The sequence below is a fragment of the Miniopterus natalensis genome, chromosome 7 (genome assembly GCF_054644295.1).
Source record: "Miniopterus natalensis isolate mMinNat1 chromosome 7, mMinNat1.hap1, whole genome shotgun sequence".
NCBI classification, from domain to species: Eukaryota; Metazoa; Chordata; class Mammalia; order Chiroptera; family Miniopteridae; genus Miniopterus; species Miniopterus natalensis.
Genome location: NC_142087.1, coordinates 65,177,677 through 65,196,573, shown reverse-complemented (window position 1 = coordinate 65,196,573; position 18,897 = coordinate 65,177,677). Strand labels below are relative to the sequence as shown.

Genomic DNA, 18,897 nt, shown 5'->3' with positions numbered 1-18,897 from the left:
CTCAGCTGCTAAGCTAAATGAACCTACCTGCCATAAAACATTTCTTTCTGGGGAATACTTAATAATTAGGATCATCCAAGAAGCCCTTTGTAGGGAGAAAAAAAAAGGTCAATCCTAGAATAAGTGTTCACATCACAAAGAAAGCTAAATAAAATTCTTTTGTGTTCCTTCAATGTTACATTGTTTTGAGTTCTTTAAATTTTAGCCATTAGCTCACTTGTTGACCTTGGGCAAGCTGTTTTACCCTTCAGGCCTCAGCTTCGTCGTCTATAAAAGAGGCAACAGTCCCGTGGCTTCCTCATAAAGAATTCTCTAGTTGTTTCCCTCTCTGAGATAATTAGCAGAACTCTCTCCGATTTATATACTGGAACACCGTGATAGAGGAAATAGTAATTTACTAAAATGCCAGGTAAGTTCCAGAGTCATAAATATTGGTGATATATAAGTCAAATTTAACTTAATTACTTTTTACCAAGAAATAATTTAGGATGTCTAGACCAAAGCAAATCATATTTCATCTATTAAAAAAATCATTCAGGAATAAGAATGGGACAATTTCAAGGAGCTACTAAAACAAGACAAACAAAAATCCCCACATAGATGAGCTTACACACAGGATGAAATTTTAAAAGGTGTTAGTTTAATTTTCACTCTGGAATTGATCACCAAATCAACACATCTCTTGTACTCAGCTGTGCCAATGATTTATTTGATCTGACTGGCCTGAAAAGTGACCCTCTTGTTTCACCTGCTAAAGAATGTTTGATCTCCCATGACCTCTTCCTCTGACTAATGTCAGCAGAACAGAACATTCGTGTGGCATCCTTGATGAACACCCCCAACGGTGGCCTACAAGTGGCTCAGGGAAAGCAATTGTATTAATGCATTAGAGTAATTTATTGGCGGTTTTGTGTGATAGCATATTTACTGAAATGAGGCCTGTCAAAAAGACCAGGTTATAGCAGGAACACGTGATTTCCCAACAAGCCAGATAATATAAATCAAGTGCCTTTTCTGTCCCCTCCAGCCACCTCCACCCACTCCTTGTCCTCCATCCTCAGACAAATTGAAGCGCATGCCACAATGCGCAGAGGGAAAATCAAACTCAATTTCGCCGTACAATGAAGTGAGCTTTGGTCTTGTCATGTCCACGGACATATTGATCCCTAGAAGACTGAAAACATGAGAATGTCCTAGGTTTCCGCTCTTATAAATAAAAACGTATAGAAATGCAATGTGTAAATGAAGGACAGTATACACTTACGTAGCTTTAAAAAGATGCAAGGACTCGGGGGGCTCCTGTTGTAAAACAGCGCGACGATATACAAGTCACTATCGAAGGGGTCACGTTTCCTTTCTCTTTAGAATTACAGCCTGGGAGACAAACGGTCTCCTAATCCAGGTTCATTTAAAGTGCAGCTGATCATTTCCCAGCTAAAAGGAGTTTTCACTAGTGAGGAAAAAAGCCCACCCTCGCGTGGCCTTTCGCGGAATTTATGTCAGCTCCACGGTGCCAGGAGCCCCGCGCTCCATCGGACACTGCCTGTTAACCTGGGAGCAGGCGAAGCCACAGCCCTCGCAGGCCCCCTCTGTCATTCGCACGGTCCCCCACGCCCACCGAGGGACGGAACCACTGCATCGCTGTGAGGATGGCACTGTAAGACACGCACACCGCAAAACGCCCCAGAGCCCAGTGAGCTGCATTTCTAGCTCAGCGGGTGAGAGGAAGACAGACAGACAGACAAAGGAAAACCGAAGGGACACCCTGTTTTCAGGCGGGCGGAGCCCCAGCCGTGGTGAGGCCGGCTGACCGCTAGTCGCAGTGGATGCAGAGCGGGCCACAGAGCTGTCCCCACTGCACTGGGCGGTGTCTGCATGACGGTGCCCGGGCCCGTCACCGCGGCGCACAGGCCAACGCCACCCTGAAACGCCGCGCACAGGGACAGGAAAGGGAGCGGGCAAGGGGCCTGTCGGCTGATCCCGGCTTGAACGGTTTCAAAGCAGGAGCGTCTCATTTGGCACGGTCTTTAAGAAATCACAGCAGTGCCTCACATGACCACACTCTAAAGAAATTACTTGTGGTAAGTAAAGATAAATTTATTAGTAATTAGGCCGTCCTTTATTGTGAAATACACAGAAAAATTCCTTGAGATTTTTTTTTTTCTTAAGCCGACAAGAAAATGACTTTACTTCATCAATCAGTTTGACTGAAGTAATGATTTTCTTAGAATTAAAATTGGTCGAGAGCTCTAAGTATTTCATCTTTTAGGCTGAGAAGCATGTAGTTAATGTCACAGCTAATACATTTGTCAGTCTGCTAATTTTCTTTTTCTACTAGAATAAGTAAACATCAGCCCTTTCTTAAAAGCACACTATTTACCATGTGTCAGGAGCAATGCAGGGAGAAGTTATTTGAAAATCATGAGGGAAGACATTAGGAAATGAACGGAGACAATGAAGGAGAAACATGAAAGGAAGAGGCACTTAACGAGTCCAAAGTGCGGGCGGGGGCCCAAGGTGCGTGGGGGAGGGGGCCCAGGAAAAACCGAAAATCAAGCCCCAAACTCGAGCCGCAGGCATCTGGGAACATGTGAAAGAAGATACTGGCTTTTAAGAAGTAGTTCAAACAGAAACAAGAACCATAGTAAGACAAAAGAGGGCTCATGAATGTACAACGAGAATAAAAGAAAATGAGATCCTGCCCCACGCCGTTAGATCAGAGAGCGGATCTTACACGCTTGTGTCTGCGAGGACGGGGCGGAGACAGAAGGACACGCTCCATCTCAACGCTTTTGAAGACATAACGGACCGTTTACGCTGTGTTGTGTCAGATTTTAAGGCAGCTTCAGTATTTTTACAACTAAAGAAAATAGCGAGTAAAATATCAATGGCATTACTTTGTTCTGTCTATTGGCAGGTGTTCTTTCTAAAATTAGAGTTCTTTTGGGTCATTTTGTTATCATAGATCTCTGCAGCACGACTTGATTTCCAAACCTTGTGTTTCAAACCAAACATTACCACCACAGTAAAATTTTCATTTAAAATGGACTTCAGAGTATCATTTTTACCTTTTTCCCCCTCCCTATCACATAGTTACTAAAAAGCAAACAACTTTACTTGCAAGTAGAGAGAACAGTTAACAGTACGAAGTACTGTAGCACTTTAGTTTTGATGTTATAAATTAGTGCTCTTCAGCATAGGTTAGTTAAATCTCTTACGAGTCCTCAAAACAGGAAGAAGCAAAAAACAGTTATATTGTGATAAGCCTGCATGGTGACCGATGATTACTAGAATTAGTGAGATGATCCCATTAGAAGGTATAAAAATCATTCACAGTATTGTACACCTGAAAATAATATAATATTGTGTACTGACTGTACTTAAAAAAAAAAAAAAGGCTTGTGAAGAAATGGTATTCCTCAACTCAGAATTATTTCAGATGTTTCCAAATGTTCTTTTTGTCAGTTTTGGAAAAATTTAATCTGAAAGATTTTTCTAAATTTTTCTCTTTTGTTTGGTCACTAAGTGGACAAAAACTAAGAGGTACAAACAACTTCCTAAAATTTCAGAAGCCAGGCTTTCTGCCAAGAGCGGGGAAGGACGCATCATCACTCACGGGCTGTGGAGACTTAAACGTGCTACTTAAATTCTCCGTGTCACAGTCTCCTTACCCATGAAGTGGGCTTAAGAAGGGAGCTGCCCCAAAGTTCTGAGGACCCAATGCAATGTTACAATTCCCGAGAAGCATGCCAGTCACGCAGCTCACGCTCAGTATGGGCTGGTTATTATTAGTCACAATGAACCTGCCACCTGTCCCAAATACCAGGCCAGGCGTGCAGTGTGCATCTCAAGCAGCGGAACCCGCATCTCTCCTGTGCTCCACCCCACCTCTCAGGGTTGGCCGCTGAGCAGCCACACCACACACCACGTGAACGATGACAACACCAGAACTGATGCGCTCAAATCCATTAATATGATGCCAGGAACGAGACACACACTTAACGTCAATGCAAAGATAACATTCATCGCTGCCCTCTTCCTTGCCCTAGTTTTTGCAGTTGTCATGAGGCGTATGTACTAAAACAGTGACTAAAACTGCTGTGGGTATGGGTCTGAGTAACAGAACTTATTCCAATGCCTTTGCACAGCGGCAGACTGGCCAGCCCAGCTGCCTTCGTCTATTAATAATTCTTACCAACTTCCATTTACTCGGAACCATGGAGCTTTACTATCTTAGGTCTCATGTACTGGGGTTAAGAATTATTCTAATATTCCCAATAACTGTCAGCACTACATGCTTCTCTATGTATCTACTTACCTATCTATTGACCTACAGTATCTTTCATTCTATCCATCTGTTCCCAGCCCTCCAGCCCTTTCCCCTCTGCCTCCTCCCTCTCATCTTTTTTCCCTTCTTTGTTTCGCCGCCCCTTTCCCCCTTCTTTTCCCAAATCCCGAACAGAAACAAAAAGGAGCTCTGGTTCAGTCCCCCTCGCTACCAGCTGAGATAACAGAATGAGCACCTTGCTGGAAACTGGGGTCTCCAGTTCTCATCTCTGCCGTTTGATATTTGTAGAAAAAGGCACCCCAGAGGTGTCACTTCCTAGCCACCTGCGTTTGGGTTTCTTTACTTCTAAAATGAGGAAGTTGGTTCTGACACTTCTTTCTGGCCCTGGAGCTCTGAAATAAGAACCCTCGAAGATGACTATTGATACGCACAGAGATTGATGAGAGTACATGGTTTCCTCGAAAGGGTGGTTTGCAGACTTCCGTACCTCTAGCTCTAGTTTGGGAGTCTAGCCTTAAATCCTAGCACCCAATGGCAGACTGAAGAATCAGGAATTTTCCCAACGTTCTCAAGTGGGCAGACCTACAGCCTATATGAACAGTACCGGCCAGCACTCAGGATTAATGAACAATTTCCCAAAGGACTGAAGGGCACCTACAACAAGCCAGTTGCTTTTAAGAAAGAAACTAAGAGCCGCACTACAAACACCAGTACCAGACACGAGCACGTAACCATTGTTGGAAACACATGTTGCACCAGGCCTCCTCGGGAACCCTCCTGCACGTGGGGGAGGCACCGGCGCTGACAACGGTTTCAGGGTGAACAAACGGGCAGCTTACCTGGCTGAGACAAAAGCGGCGTGTAAGGGACTTTCGGTTCTATTGCACTCATGGGTGGAGGTAGCAAGGGGTTGGCGAAGCTGCGGAGCGGGTGCGTGGGCCGGACGCAGGCCGTGGGGATGGTCCTGCTTGGGGCCTCCTCACTGCTGGGGTGCTCGGGCTGGGCTGGGGGCAGCATGGGTGGCTGCTGGGCGCTCGGTCCTTCAGGCACCGCTGCAGGGGACACAAGGAAATGCATTCGTTATTCCAGCACAGGGCTTGCTTCCCCTACGTCACCCGAGGGACCCCTGGGTCAGTTCAAAATGATACGCTAGCATCTGGCCAATCTCTTCTTCTAGTTCTGGGCACCCCCCTCCTTCACATATTTATGGGATATGACAGCACTGTCCCTTTAAACAACAGAAATAGGTTCCGCGAGACAGGGATCTATTTTTCAGGAAATAGCAGTAAACTATATACAGCACACACTATATTGCCCGAACTATCTGGGCCCTGTAATCGTAAGTGATGAAGCGAGAAAAAAAGAGTTATTTCTCCCTTCATAAGTGGCAATGTCAGTGAAATTCAATGCGCCAAACCCGGCTACAGCTGCATTATTATCCACCAGCCAATATGCCAATTTTTCTGTGATTTAAACATGTCATGCCAACTATCAAACAAATCAGAGTTACCCGGTGTTAAAGGCATTGCTAATAAAATGATAGAAATAACACCCCTATCATTATCTTCCATAACAAATTGGACGTACATCCAACTAAAAAGTTACATGAGAGACGAGTCTGTGGGAACAAGCTGCCTGAACGCAGAATTATAATTTTTTCTCTTTTGTAGCAAACCTTGTAATTTGCAGGTAGATTACTATAGTTGAAGAGGTTTTGCATATAGCCGCCTCTGGGTACTTGTACAGTTTTGTGTAAGGAAACACACCTTTTCTCTAGAAAACACAGTTGAGTGGACTTAAATATTGGCAAGGCAGTTTTCCATGCTAAGGACAGTGCCTTGCCTTTATTCATTCAAATTCAAAGTCAATAGGTCCAAGTTAAACTGCACACAAAAAGAGCTACATAGTAAGTAGAAGTGTTGATAAAATAAGAGTACTTCTGATGATTTGTTTCTTAAGAAAATTCTACTGGGCAAGTTGAAAAAAATGCAGTAATAGAAGATAATATCTCACTTCTGAAAGACAATTTTTAGCCAGGAACTATTTTAAGATAATTAGTTTGTGAGATAATTTTGAGACAGCTCTCTGGAAGGCTCAGTGAGGTCAGCAAAGGGCAGAAGAGATAGAAAATCTGATAATGCTGAAGGGAGTAGAGATTAAAGATACCAAAGAACAAGACATACTATTAAAGATATGCAAAAGTAAAATGTGCCTTCAGAGGATGTATGATATTAAAACTCATTTTTCTATATTCAGAAAGGGTTAGAGGCCCTCAGGCTCACCCCATTCAAAGGTGGAGATGAGAAGATGAATGGTTGGCTGAGGACAGGATGTAGCAACATAGCAACCAGAGCCAGAAAACAAGCAGAATTGGAAAAACAGTTCTTCAAACAAAAAACATGCAGCCAAGACAGCAAAGTAGGTAGAACTCTGGGGGCATGAGGAGTTTGAACAGAAATGCCTTATCTCTAAGCCAGGAAGGCCCATCGAAGACAGAGGAGAGGGGCACATGCAAGCAAAACTGCAGGAGCTGCAAGGACAGTGTTAAGGCACGTTCTTGGTGATGCTGGTTCTCAGAAAAGAGCAAAAGGGATGGGGTCTTCAGGTGGATATTATAAAGAGCTAAATTCTACATGCTTGTTAGGGTGTAAAGGGGAGAGGGGCATGTGTGCTTGTGTTCAGTCAAAATTGTGTAGCTATATAGTTGAAAATATGGTTTCAGAGAACAAAATTATGCAGGTTTTAGTCTGAATTCATAGTCTTAAGGAGAAAATTACTAATGGTCAATTGTAAAAAAACACACAAGATACATACATACATGTACATCTCTCACTCTACGCCAGAGAGAAGCAGCTGCAGGGACCTGCATGTAGGTCCTTCCTCTTCATTACCAAGGGGCTGGTTTTTATTTATGGGTCCACACCAGCATATTAAAAATACCTCTCTAGGGGGGGATTCTGGTCAAGACAGTGGGGTAGGTAAATGCAGTACTCACATCCTCGCACAACCACATCAAAATTACAACTAACCCACAGAACAACCATCATTCAGAACCACCTGAAATCTAGCTGAACAGAAGCCCTACAACCAGGGAATTCAAGGAGCTGCCCCGACACTGGTGGGAGGGGCGGAGGCTCAGAACAGGCTGGCCCCACGCCCACGGGCGGCATGTTTCTAATTGGGACGGCTTTCAGCTGCGCTGGCCCCGTGAGGAGCACAGGCCCCTCAGCCCAGTGTTCCAGTGCTGGGGAGGGAACCCCCCTAAACTCCCGGCTGTAATAATCAGCGGGGCTGAGGCTGCGGGAGGCGAGGGTGGGGGGGTGCGGGGGGGGGGTGAGGGGGTGGAGGGCCGCCCGTAGACTTACCTGGATTCACTCCCTCGGAGCTCTAGCGCTGGGGCGGCAGCTCCAGGGGCACCTGGGCCCTACAGGGAGGAACTGAACCGTCAGGCACCAGGGCAAGAGCTGGGGGAAGCTGTCCCCCAGACAAAAGTGCTGGCAGGGGTCTTCCTTCCTTTGCTGAAACCTCCCTGCCACAGGGCCAACAGGCAGCTGCCAGGTCTGAGTCTCCATCAACCTGGCCCACACTGTTGGCCCCACCTTACTGACTCCCTGAAACCCCGCCCCAGCCAATTTGCAGCCCCACCCAAGCTTTTTGCATATGAATAGCCTGTTCTAGCTCGGGCTTCAGACTCTCCTAAAAACTCAGACAAGCAGCACCTGGCCTCAGAGGGCCCCAGGTCTTTCAATAAGGGGCCTCAGGCCCAGCACTAGCAGCAGCCCGCCTTGGTTCACAGCTTGGCTTCTCCTGGGCGCCTCTAAGCCCAACACAAGTAGCAGCCATCTGCAGACTGCTCTGTAGCTCGAGCCAGGTGGCCCCAGGCAGGGCACAGGCAGAGGCTGACTTTGCACCTTCCAGGGTCCCCCAGGGCCAGTATAGCCAGTGGGCAGCTTCAGGACACAGCAGATTACAACCCTGCCATATCCACCAGGGACACACTCAAGGGGCACACCTGGTGAGCACCAAAGCCCTACTGAAGCAAGTGCTGCTCTATAGGGGCGACTCCTGCACAGCAGCTCTTTGGCTGTATCTGCAGCTGGTCCTCACAGCTGATTGGCCTGGGGGTCAATTCCTCCCAGGGACGCCAACAGCAACCAAGGCTCAACTAGAACAGGAGAGTGCACACAGCCCACACAGGGGAGCACCTAGAAGGCTCAGCTCAGGTGACTGGGGAGGCTGAGCCACCGGACCCTACAGGACACCTACTACACAAAGCCACTCTACAAATTCCAGGAGACAGAGCAGCTCTACCTAATACATAGAAACAAACACCTGGAAGCAGCCAAAATGCGGAGGCAAAGAAACATGTCAGAAAGGAAAGAATAGAAGAAATCTCTAGAAGAGGAACTAAATGAAATGGAACCAAGCAAGCTAACAGATAGAGAGTTCAGAATAATGGTTATAAAGATGCTCAAGGAAGTTAATGAGAATTTCAAGAATCTTAGTGAGAATGTCAAAGACATACAAAAGGACCAGTCAGAAATGAAGGTTACATGAACTGAAATGAAGAATAATTTACAGGGAATTAACAGTAGAGCAGAGGACACTGAGAATCAAATCAGTAATTTGGAACATGAGGAAACAAAAAAACACCCAACCAGAAGAGCAAAAAGAATCCAGAAATATGAAGACAGTGTAAGGAGCCTCTGGGACAACTTCGTATCATGGGGATGCCAGGAGAAGAGAGAGATCAGGAAACTGAAAACCCATTTGGAAAAATAATGACAGAAAATTTCCCCAACCTGGGGAAAGAAATAATCATACAAGTCCAGGAAGCTCAGAGAGTCCCAAGCAAGAGGAACTCAAAGAGGCCCACACCAGGAAACATCATAATTAAAATGACAAAGGCTAAAGACAAAGAGAGAATCTTAAAAGCAGCAAGCGAAAAGCTGTTAGTTACCTACAAGGGAGAACCCATAGGACTGTCAGCTGATTTCTCAACAGAAACCTTGCAGGCCAGAAGGGAGTGGCAAGAAATACTCAAAGTGATGAAAACCAAGGACCTACAACCAAGATTACTCTACCCAGCAAAGCTATCACTTAGAACTGAAGGTCAGATAAAGAGCTTCACAGGTAAGAAAAAGCTAAAGGAGTTCATCACCACAGACCATTATTAAGAGGAAGAGGGAGGAAAAGAAAGAATAAAAAATTTGAACATTAAATGCATATCTATCAGCAATTGAATCTAAAAATCAAAATAAATGAACAAGAAATCTAATGATCAAAACAAACTGATGAATAAAGTAGTACCAGAGGCATGGAAACGCAGAACAGACTGACGAAACTCAGACGGAAGGGGTGGGGGGTGGGAAGAGATTAAGCAAAGAACTTATATGCTTCTTTCCATTGCCCGTGGACACAGACAACAGGGTGGTGAAGGCCTGGGATGGGAGGGACCCATGTGGAAGGGGGTAATGGGGAGAAAAAAGGGGAAACATCTGTAATACTCTTAATAAAGTTTAAAAAATACCTAGGGATAGAAATTTTGCAATTTTCCATCAGAAATCTGCCTGAAGTAATTCCCTCTATCGAAGATTGCAATTAATTCACATCATATTTTTAAAACAGTTTTAGCCATTAAAGCAAAGGTGGGAAACCATTTTCTGCCAAGGGCCATTTGGATATTTATAACATCATTCGCAGCCGTACAAATTATTAATTTAAAAATTAGCCTGCTATATTTGGTCAATCATTTTATTGAATTTATTGAATTTCGAGTTCCACCTGTGGTTGCCTTGGAAGGGTTAGACCAAATGATTTCGGGGCTGTATATGGCCCGTGGGCTGGACATTCCCCACCCCTGCATTAAAGAAATAATATTTTATGAGTTTTTCTTTTCTTTACTCCTTCCATCACATTTTTCTCATTTCTCCTACATTTTTGAAATGAAAGAGATCTATGTTAATATTGTGGTCATAGCTTTAATAAAATTTACATGCCCATTTTTAGTTTTGAAATTTAGTTTCTTAAAAACCTCAAGCTTCACATGAATTCTGATGCTGCTGTTGATTTTGGGGACCTGCTCCCATTCCCCTTCTCTTTAATGGCATTGCTCATCAGCATCTCTATAAATAAAAAGTCTCTGTATGCCCAGTCCTCCATCCTCAGGTTTTCATTGGAAACACTGTGATGTGGTTCTTAGCTTTGAGGGAAGTAATGGTGGCTTGATAGTAATGGACTAGCTCTTTAGTGAAATCAATCCTCAGTACCACCCAGGGTGAAAAGGAAAGTACCTAATCTAGTCGGCTAGGTGGGGAATGGAAGGGCCCATCCTCATGACTAAATGTATCAGTAATTCATAAGGGACTATTTTTGTCTCGTTCAAAACAAGTTTGCTTAATACCTAATACAATGGACAAGGCACAGGTTTCTATAGACAATTCATAATTTTTATATTTTATATGGAGCAAAAGAAATGCTGTTCAGACTTAGCTGACATTTAAGGCAGTGAAAACTCTTAAACACAGTATCATCTGTTCCACTGGAGAGAAGCTCTCATTTCAGATGAGCCCTTTTGGCCAGTTCAGGCACCAGCTTCAGGACACCCATGTGAGACAAACTGGCTCATGACAGGACATTTAGCTGTGCTAAGAGCTCTGAAAGCAAAGAAAACCTCCATTCACCCACAAAGTGCAGCCTTCCTATAATTCAGAGAGTAAAACAAGAACCAAACATGTCCTGGCAAGGCACTCATTTGCAAAGGATGAAATAGAAATTCATTGTACAAATAGCACACAATTGCACAGCAGAGTCAAATCTCGGGGCACTTTATAGAAATTTATGTCAACACATAAATAATTGCAATGGAATAACTGGCAAATGTATTGCAAAAATGGAAATGAGGATTTTTCTTCTGTCTAAAATCGCAGCATTTGAAAGAAATAAAGCATACCAATAATTCTAAGCAGACACTTTGAGACACAAACACTTAGGCACTCATCAGTCTCAGAAGAACAGCATCATGCAATATTTCTGAGCAACCCGTTTCCTCACAAACTAGATTTCTGATAAGACCCTAGAGAAATATCCATGAACACCACTGTGCTCCTGATATTATGTAGGCCAAGTCCCACCGTTACTGAATTTCCAATTTGGGGCAGAGCTGGAGCAGCAAAATAACATGGGTAAAGTTAACCAGCCTTTTCACCAAGACAGTACTCAACCTGAAAGGAATAATGGAAATCATCTAACTTGAACTACTACCTGCCTGCTTTAAAGATGCAGAAATGGGGTTACCAACTTTATAGCGACTTGGCCTCAAGACCATCTGTTGGTTGAAGTTTTCAAAGCATGGCACTGTTCCTTACTTCCCAAGCACAGTTCATTTGCCCATTAAGACTAAGGTCAGAACTACGGTGCATTGGTAAGAAAAGGAAACATTTGCCCGTCAAAACTGTATAAAGATCTATGGAGATATCACCGAATGCGTGTGATGCAAATATACTACATCTTTCTTTTCATATGGTAGGAGAGAAATGCAGCTGTACCTGTGACTTCAGAGAGCACCGTATCTTTGGGGGCTGGGTGTCAGTGATTTAACTCTTGTACAACTCAAAGGTCTTTCAGATAACTTTGGAAGAAGTCTCCTCACTTGCACAAAATTTTCCTTTCCTATGTGTGCCTTTTACTGTTTCTCAAGGTGACTAATAAGACATCTCCAGGCAGAGTCATGAAATGTTTTCTGCTTGAGAGAGAACAGGGATGTTTAGTGTTCTCCAAGGCATTTAGAAACCAATACTGAATGGCTAGAAGTTAACTGTTTCTGACAGTGATTTAGAGAATATTTAGTTTCCTAGAAAAGAGGGTGCTTATTTTTTTTTCTAAGCAATCACTTGGAAACACATATTAGTTCCCATTCCTTCTGCATTGCACATAGCTCTGCTCAGAAAACCCTTGATGAATGACTAAAGATATATTTTAAAAATCCATGAAATCTTCTAGGAATTGAATGTTTATGCCTTTTGATTTTAGATGTTCAAAAGCACTCTGTTAAGAATCCTTTATTTATATAATTTTATTGTTATATTATATTTTATATTTATATATATATTATGTAATAGTTATATAACTATCTTTATTCAATAATCCCTACTTTTAAACAAATTAACAAAACAAAAAATACACAGAGGCTAAACTTTTCTTTCTTTCCTTATTCATTTCTCTTTCTTAGTACATCTTATTTTTTAGAGCAGTTTCAGGTTCCCAGCAAAACTGACTGGCAGATACAGAGGGTATCTCTGCTCCCACATATGCGTAGCCTCTCACACTATCAGAGTCCTGTACCGGAGTGGTACGTGAGACTCTAACCACAGATACAAAACATTTTATATCTGTCCATAACCACAGATAAAAACAAGTTTTATACTAGTTCATTTATTTTTTTCCTTTTTCACTGAACTTTAACTTTTGGAATCCTTTCGCCCCGTGATTCGATGAGACAGCTCTGCATGCTGCACCAAATCAAGAAAGAAGGAAAAGAGTAAATGGGACACTGGACTTTCAGAAGGAAGCCATGCCTTTAAAAAAGGACAAGAAATTATAGAAACATACTATGAACAAATAAAAGTTAATGCCTGGCAGGGCGTGGCTCAGCGGTTGAGCATCGACCTAGGATCCAGGCGATCAGGGTTTGATTCCCGGTCAGGGCACATGCCCGGGTTGCGGGCTTGATCCCCAGTCAGGGGCGTGCAGGAGGCAGCCGATCAATGACTCTCATCATTGATGTTTCTCTCTCTCTCTTCCTTCCTCCCTCTGAAATCAATAAAGATATATTTAAAACAAATAAATAAAACAGTTAATTTCTAATTTAAAAATGTAGCAAACTTTGGCTCGTATCAGTCTTGCTGAAGTGAACAGGTAAAAGCCATTCTACACATGCTCCCTACACATCATCCTTAAAGTTAGAGAACACAGATGAAATCAAGAGTTGTAGGCAGTGACCCAAAGAGAAAACTATAAACCTCTTTTCTGCTGGGGAGAGTTCATTACAGAAGCCGAAGAAGGGACTGGGGCTCCGAATTCCTTGACTACAATTACCTTCCTAATTGTCCTGGGATTTGGAAGTTTTTGGTTGTGTGGCTTCCCACATTTTTTTTCATTTAATTCCCTCCAACATGTTTCGAGGGACTATTTTCTCTCCAGTTTTTGCACACAACTCTATTCTGTAGATATGAGGTACAGTGAGAAAAGGGAAAATAAACCTAATTCTCTCTTGGCAGATTTTTGATGCCTTTTAATTCTAACCTTGTTGCATCTAGACAATTTATGATTTCTTAGAGTTGTCCCTGTTGGGTTGGAAAAATATAGCTTATCTCACAAATATATTTATTGCTGTTATCATCTTCTCTATTACAAAATATCTTATCTCACATGAGCTGCTGAGTCACCTGTTCTTAACTAAGAGAGCCATAAAATCGATTTAAAAACGTTGTACTTGAAGGGAAAAAAAAGTCAATTGGCACAGGACAAATCATCAGGGTATATATATAGCTTGAGAGTTTCTCCATTCCTATCTTTCTTCCAACAAATGAAATACTACTACCAGGATACAAAATGAATAGTAAAAAATTAGTTGAATTTCTGTACATCCACACAAAGCCTCAGGAAAAAATTAATATAATTTCATTTACAGTAGCATCAAAATGAACAAAATACTTAGGAACAAATTTAATTAAAAAGGAAAAGATCTGTACACTGAAAACTGTAAGACACTGATAAAAGAAATTGAAGAAGACACTAACAAATGAAGAGATAGTCCATGCTCATCAATTAAAATAATTAATATTGTTAAAATATCCTTATTACCCAAAGTGATCTATAGATTCAATGATATTTTTCACAGGAAAAAAAAAAATTCTAAAATTTGTAAGGCACCACTATAGATCCCAAATAGTCAAACCAATCTTAAGAAAGAACAACAAAACTGGAGACATCACACGTCCTGATTTCAAACTATATTACAAAGCTACAGTGACCTAAACAGTATGGTATTAGCATCAAATATAGATCAATGGTACAGAATAGGGAGCTCAGAAATAAAGCCATGCATATATGGTCAATTATTTTATGACAAAGGAGCCAAGAATGGACAGGGTGGGTCAAAAGTGGGTTTAAAGTTGTTTGTATAAAAATAATACAATAATTGATAAATAATAATACAAGAATAAACACTGTGTCTTGGGTCACAACTGCAAACCTACTTTTGCTCTACTTTGTACAATAGGAAAAAGATAGTTTCTTTAATAAATGGTGCTAAGAAAATGGAATTGTCACATAAAGGAATGAAATCAGACCCCTAGCTTCCACCACACACACAAAACATGGATTAAGGACAAAGTTAAGGCCTGAAAGTGTAAAACCCCTAGAAGAATATATAGGGGTGAGCTCCTTGACACTGGTCTCAGCAATGATATTTCGGATTTCTCACCAAACATAAAGGCACCAAAAGCAAAAACAAGCGAGTGGAACGACATCAAATTTAAAAGCTCCCACACACAAAGGGAAACCACGAACAGAAGGAAAAGGCAACCTAAGGGATGGGAGAAAATATTTGACAACCGCGTATCTGATAAGGGGCGAGTATTCAAAATACATGGAAAAAACCTCATAAAACTCAGAACCAAAAATAACCCATTCAATTCAATTAAAAAAAAAAAAGGGTAGACGAACTGAATGGACATTTTTCCAAAGAAGACATGCAAACGGGCAATCGGTACCTTACAAGGTACTTGACCTCACTAATCCTCAGGAAAACGCAAATCGAAGCCACCACGAGGTGTCACCCCACGCCCTCGAGGATGGCTCTCCCCAGAAGGACGAGCGAGGACAAGTGCTGGCGAGGGTGCCCCGCGGGCAGGCATGCCAGCTGCGGTGGGCTCTGGGCAGCACTGCGCAAGTTTCTGAAAAGTTAAAGCTGGCGCTGGCACCTAACCCAGCAACCCCGCTCCTGGGCACACCCACCCCCAGGAGACGAGCGCTCTGTGGGCGGCGTCTGCGCTCCGGGTGGCCCGGGCGCTGTCCCCAAGGGAAGGGCGGAGCCAGCCCGCGCCCAGCGGGCGCAGAGCGAAGGCGCGCCCCGTGCGCGATGGGACGCTGCGCCGCCCTCTGTGACCACCGGGGGCCAGTGAAGCACCGCGCCAAGGACACGCCAAGCGCGGCCCACGGTTGTCTCCCTGGACCTCGGAGCCCCGGGTCCCCGCCGCGCCTCCCACGGCCGGCCGAGCGGGGGCAGCGGCGCCGGGAGGCGAGCCCGGGGCAGAGCCAGGTCCCCGGCCGCGCCCAGGCCGGCTCAGCCTGCCCCTCACCCCCGAGGGACGGGGCGGGGCGTGGACGACACCGCGCTGTGCACTGACCTTTCCCCGCTCCGAAGGCGCGGTCCACGGGCAGCGCCGGGAAGGGCACGGGCCGCAGCGCGAACTGCGGGTGCGGGAAGCCGCACGTGGGCGACGGCAGGACGCCCGGGTACTGCGCGCTCTCCAGGGCGGGCACGGGGATGGCGCTCACGGCGGCTGCAACACAGGACAGAGGGTTAGTTCCCGGGCTCCGTGACGGCAGCGAGGCGGTGAAACGGTCGCATGTTTACACGGTGCGGCCCCTCGCGGGCCCCGGGGCGCTGCGCTCACCTCCCGCCCCCGGCCTGCCCGCGCCTAGAAGCCGCAGCCGCTCCCGCCTCAGCAGCCTTAGCCTGGGGCGAAGACTGCCCAGGGCCTCAAAGAGGGTGACTACAGCCACCAAAGAGCCACCGGGAGGCTCCCTGGGGTTTTGTTTTGTTTGTTTGTTTGTTTGTTTCTCTATTCTTTCTCTTAAGCAAGAAAAGTGTCATTAAAAAAGTTGGGTTATTCAGAAACTGAATGCGCTGTGTGGAGTGGGCTGAGGAAATGAGAATCCCTCGAGAATTTTGTGAAAGAATGTAATGCGTGTGAGAGAGTCTGGAGAGAAAAAGTGAAGGTATATTCCCAACATTATACTTAGGATTTACATTTAAGTAGAAAGAAAATACCTTCAGAGAGTCAGCACAGCGCAGCTTAGTGTCACATTAATTTAAATAGGACTGTTTTCCGAGAACACCAAACTCTTTATACTTACACTGGCTGAAGCTCACAGCTGAATATCTTATACAGTATTTTCTAGGTTTAGTGACTATTGTTAACTCCATTATTCAATGCCTATTTAATTACATCATATTGTGAAATATTTACTCTAAACGTCATCAATCTTTATCTTGTATCATCTTATAAAATGTCTAGTATTCCCTATCTCTTATTAACAAAAAATAAAATGTAAGCCTTATTAATAAAGTATTAAATTTAAGCCAGCTACTGGGATCATCAATTTTAGCAATACATGCCTATCTATGAAACTAATAAAGTGATTTCTGTTATATACATGATTTTAATTAATTACACCCAAATGCCAACTACTAGAGCATTTAACATGCACAGATATGCACAATTACCAAAGGAAAACCTTTCTATTTTTTATCACACTTCTATTACCCAAGTAATTCATAACCATAGATACAAATTATATTGCATTATTGTAAATTAGAAATGACATGTAGATTTAAAAACATATTTCCAATTAAAATGCATATCAATTAACTATATTAAATATACACTTTAAATCAAAAGGGCTGCTTCTAGTAAACTGGCTTTTAGAATTGCATTCCAGACTTTATTTTTCCTTGTATTTATAATACTCCTTGAAACACATATTAACATGATTATTTGAATTGAAAAATAGGCTTATTCAGAAACAAATTTTGTCTGATGTGTTTGACATTGAGGACTAATTATCTTATGTAGGTGAAACGATGATTGTATTCCAAGAACTGTAAAAAAATATAAATCTTAATAGGATGAAAACATTTTTCAAAAATTATATTCATAAATGTATATAAGTGATATTGCACTGTTTCCAATTCTGTCTTACTACATGATAGTCTACAAGGTACCTTATAAAAGTACTTTACAGGTGTACCTCCTAGAAAAGGAGCCAGTGAATAGCTTGAATGATTAACAAATACTTTTAAAAGTCAGGTGGTTTCAACTTTTACTTTCAACATAATTAGTTGTTGGTTGAAATATCATTAAAAATAACTTTGGATGAAAGTTCACAGTATAATTTTGGTCCATAATTTGGAAGGAGTTCAAATCATTGAGTCATTGCTATAAACGTCTCATTGTTAAACTCATCCACACATTTATGTAGTTTCTTCATATTTAGATCAATAAAAGAAACCATTGGAAAGAACTTATGCAATAAGTAACATTCATCCATAGCTATATTATATAATTGTATAAAAAAGCCTCATTCAAGCCATTAAATGATAGGATTCTAATAAAATTTTACTTTCTATACAGTTGCACAGAAATAATTGTAATGTTAACCCAGAAGAAAAAATTAGCAGTTAAAAGCTTATGCTCACATAAGTTTATAATATAAACATATAATTTGTTTATAAAGATATTATGTTGCAAACAAATAGGATAAGTTATGAGTAAAAGACAGTCATAAAAATAGATGGCATTCTGGGGCAAGAATGAATTGTAGGTATCAGTTTAGGAGAAAAATGAGTGATAAGTTATTCTCTGTAAAAGGGGAGCTTCCTCGTGCAGCTTGTAAATATGATGGTGAATATCAAATCAGTGGTATTTTTACGGTTTTGAGTTTATTTGAAATAGTAGTAAATTATGTCTGGCACAGATATAACAGAATATTTTCAATGTTAAATTAAAAATGGCTATGATGACATAAAGCTGCCCTAAATTATGTTTTGGGAAGACTCGAGTGAAAATCTGAGAAGAAATGGTATATGCACAATGCCTTAATAAAGATATTTTACAAAGAGTAAGTTGTGGATATACAAACACATGAACATATTCCAAAAAAACAGAAAAGAAAAGAATGACCAGGAGACTTTAACAAGAACGAGAGAGACAAGCCGGGCACCCCAGGCAGAATGATTAAAAATTCCTCAAAGAAACAGGCTACACTTTTTTTAAATCCTCACCTGAGGATTTATTGATTTTCGGAGAGAGGGAAAAGGAGGGAGAAAGAGAGAAACACTGCTCGGCTGCCCCCCCTAGGTGCCCTGACGGGATGGAGCCGCAGCCCAGGCGGGGGCCCTGGCAGGGAACCGAACCTGCGGCCTCCTGGTGCCGGGGTGATGCTCCAACCACCTGAGCCATCCAGCCAGCGCGAGGTTAGAATTTTGTAGTCTTTGTGTCCCTCACAGTACAGTGCTAGAGATACGTTATAGTTTTCAAGTGAGTTAATAAGAAAAAACTTCTAAAAGTAGTATTTATAAATCTGTCTCAATTCATATTCCAGTTCCAAGTTCTTCATTAGTGAAGAAAGAAATTCTATTTGGTAAGCATGTTGCATGTTTGGCTATTGATCTGTGTACAAAATATTTGCAAATAATAGTCGTTTTAAAAATAATACTAATCTGTTGTATGTTTCTGCATCTCAAAAACTCTCATTTTATTTCCTGACATGACACTGTCAGTATTCCAAATCTTTGGTTTTAAAGTATTTTGATCCATGAT

At 42.6% G+C, this 18,897-nt stretch overlaps 1 protein-coding gene across 1 annotated transcript in view; it reads right to left on the bottom strand.

The window, feature by feature from the left end:
* The window catches only part of DCC (DCC netrin 1 receptor), a 603,848-nt gene that overhangs the window by 21,598 nt on the left and 563,353 nt on the right, over nt 1-18,897 (bottom strand). The window contains exons 26-27 of the mRNA XM_087819312.1: nt 15,694-15,855; nt 5,128-5,340 (exon numbers count right to left, since the gene is read on the bottom strand). Of these exons, the coding sequence (XP_087675438.1) occupies nt 5,128-5,340; nt 15,694-15,855 (375 nt within the window). The remainder of the gene's footprint in view (nt 1-5,127; nt 5,341-15,693; nt 15,856-18,897) is intronic.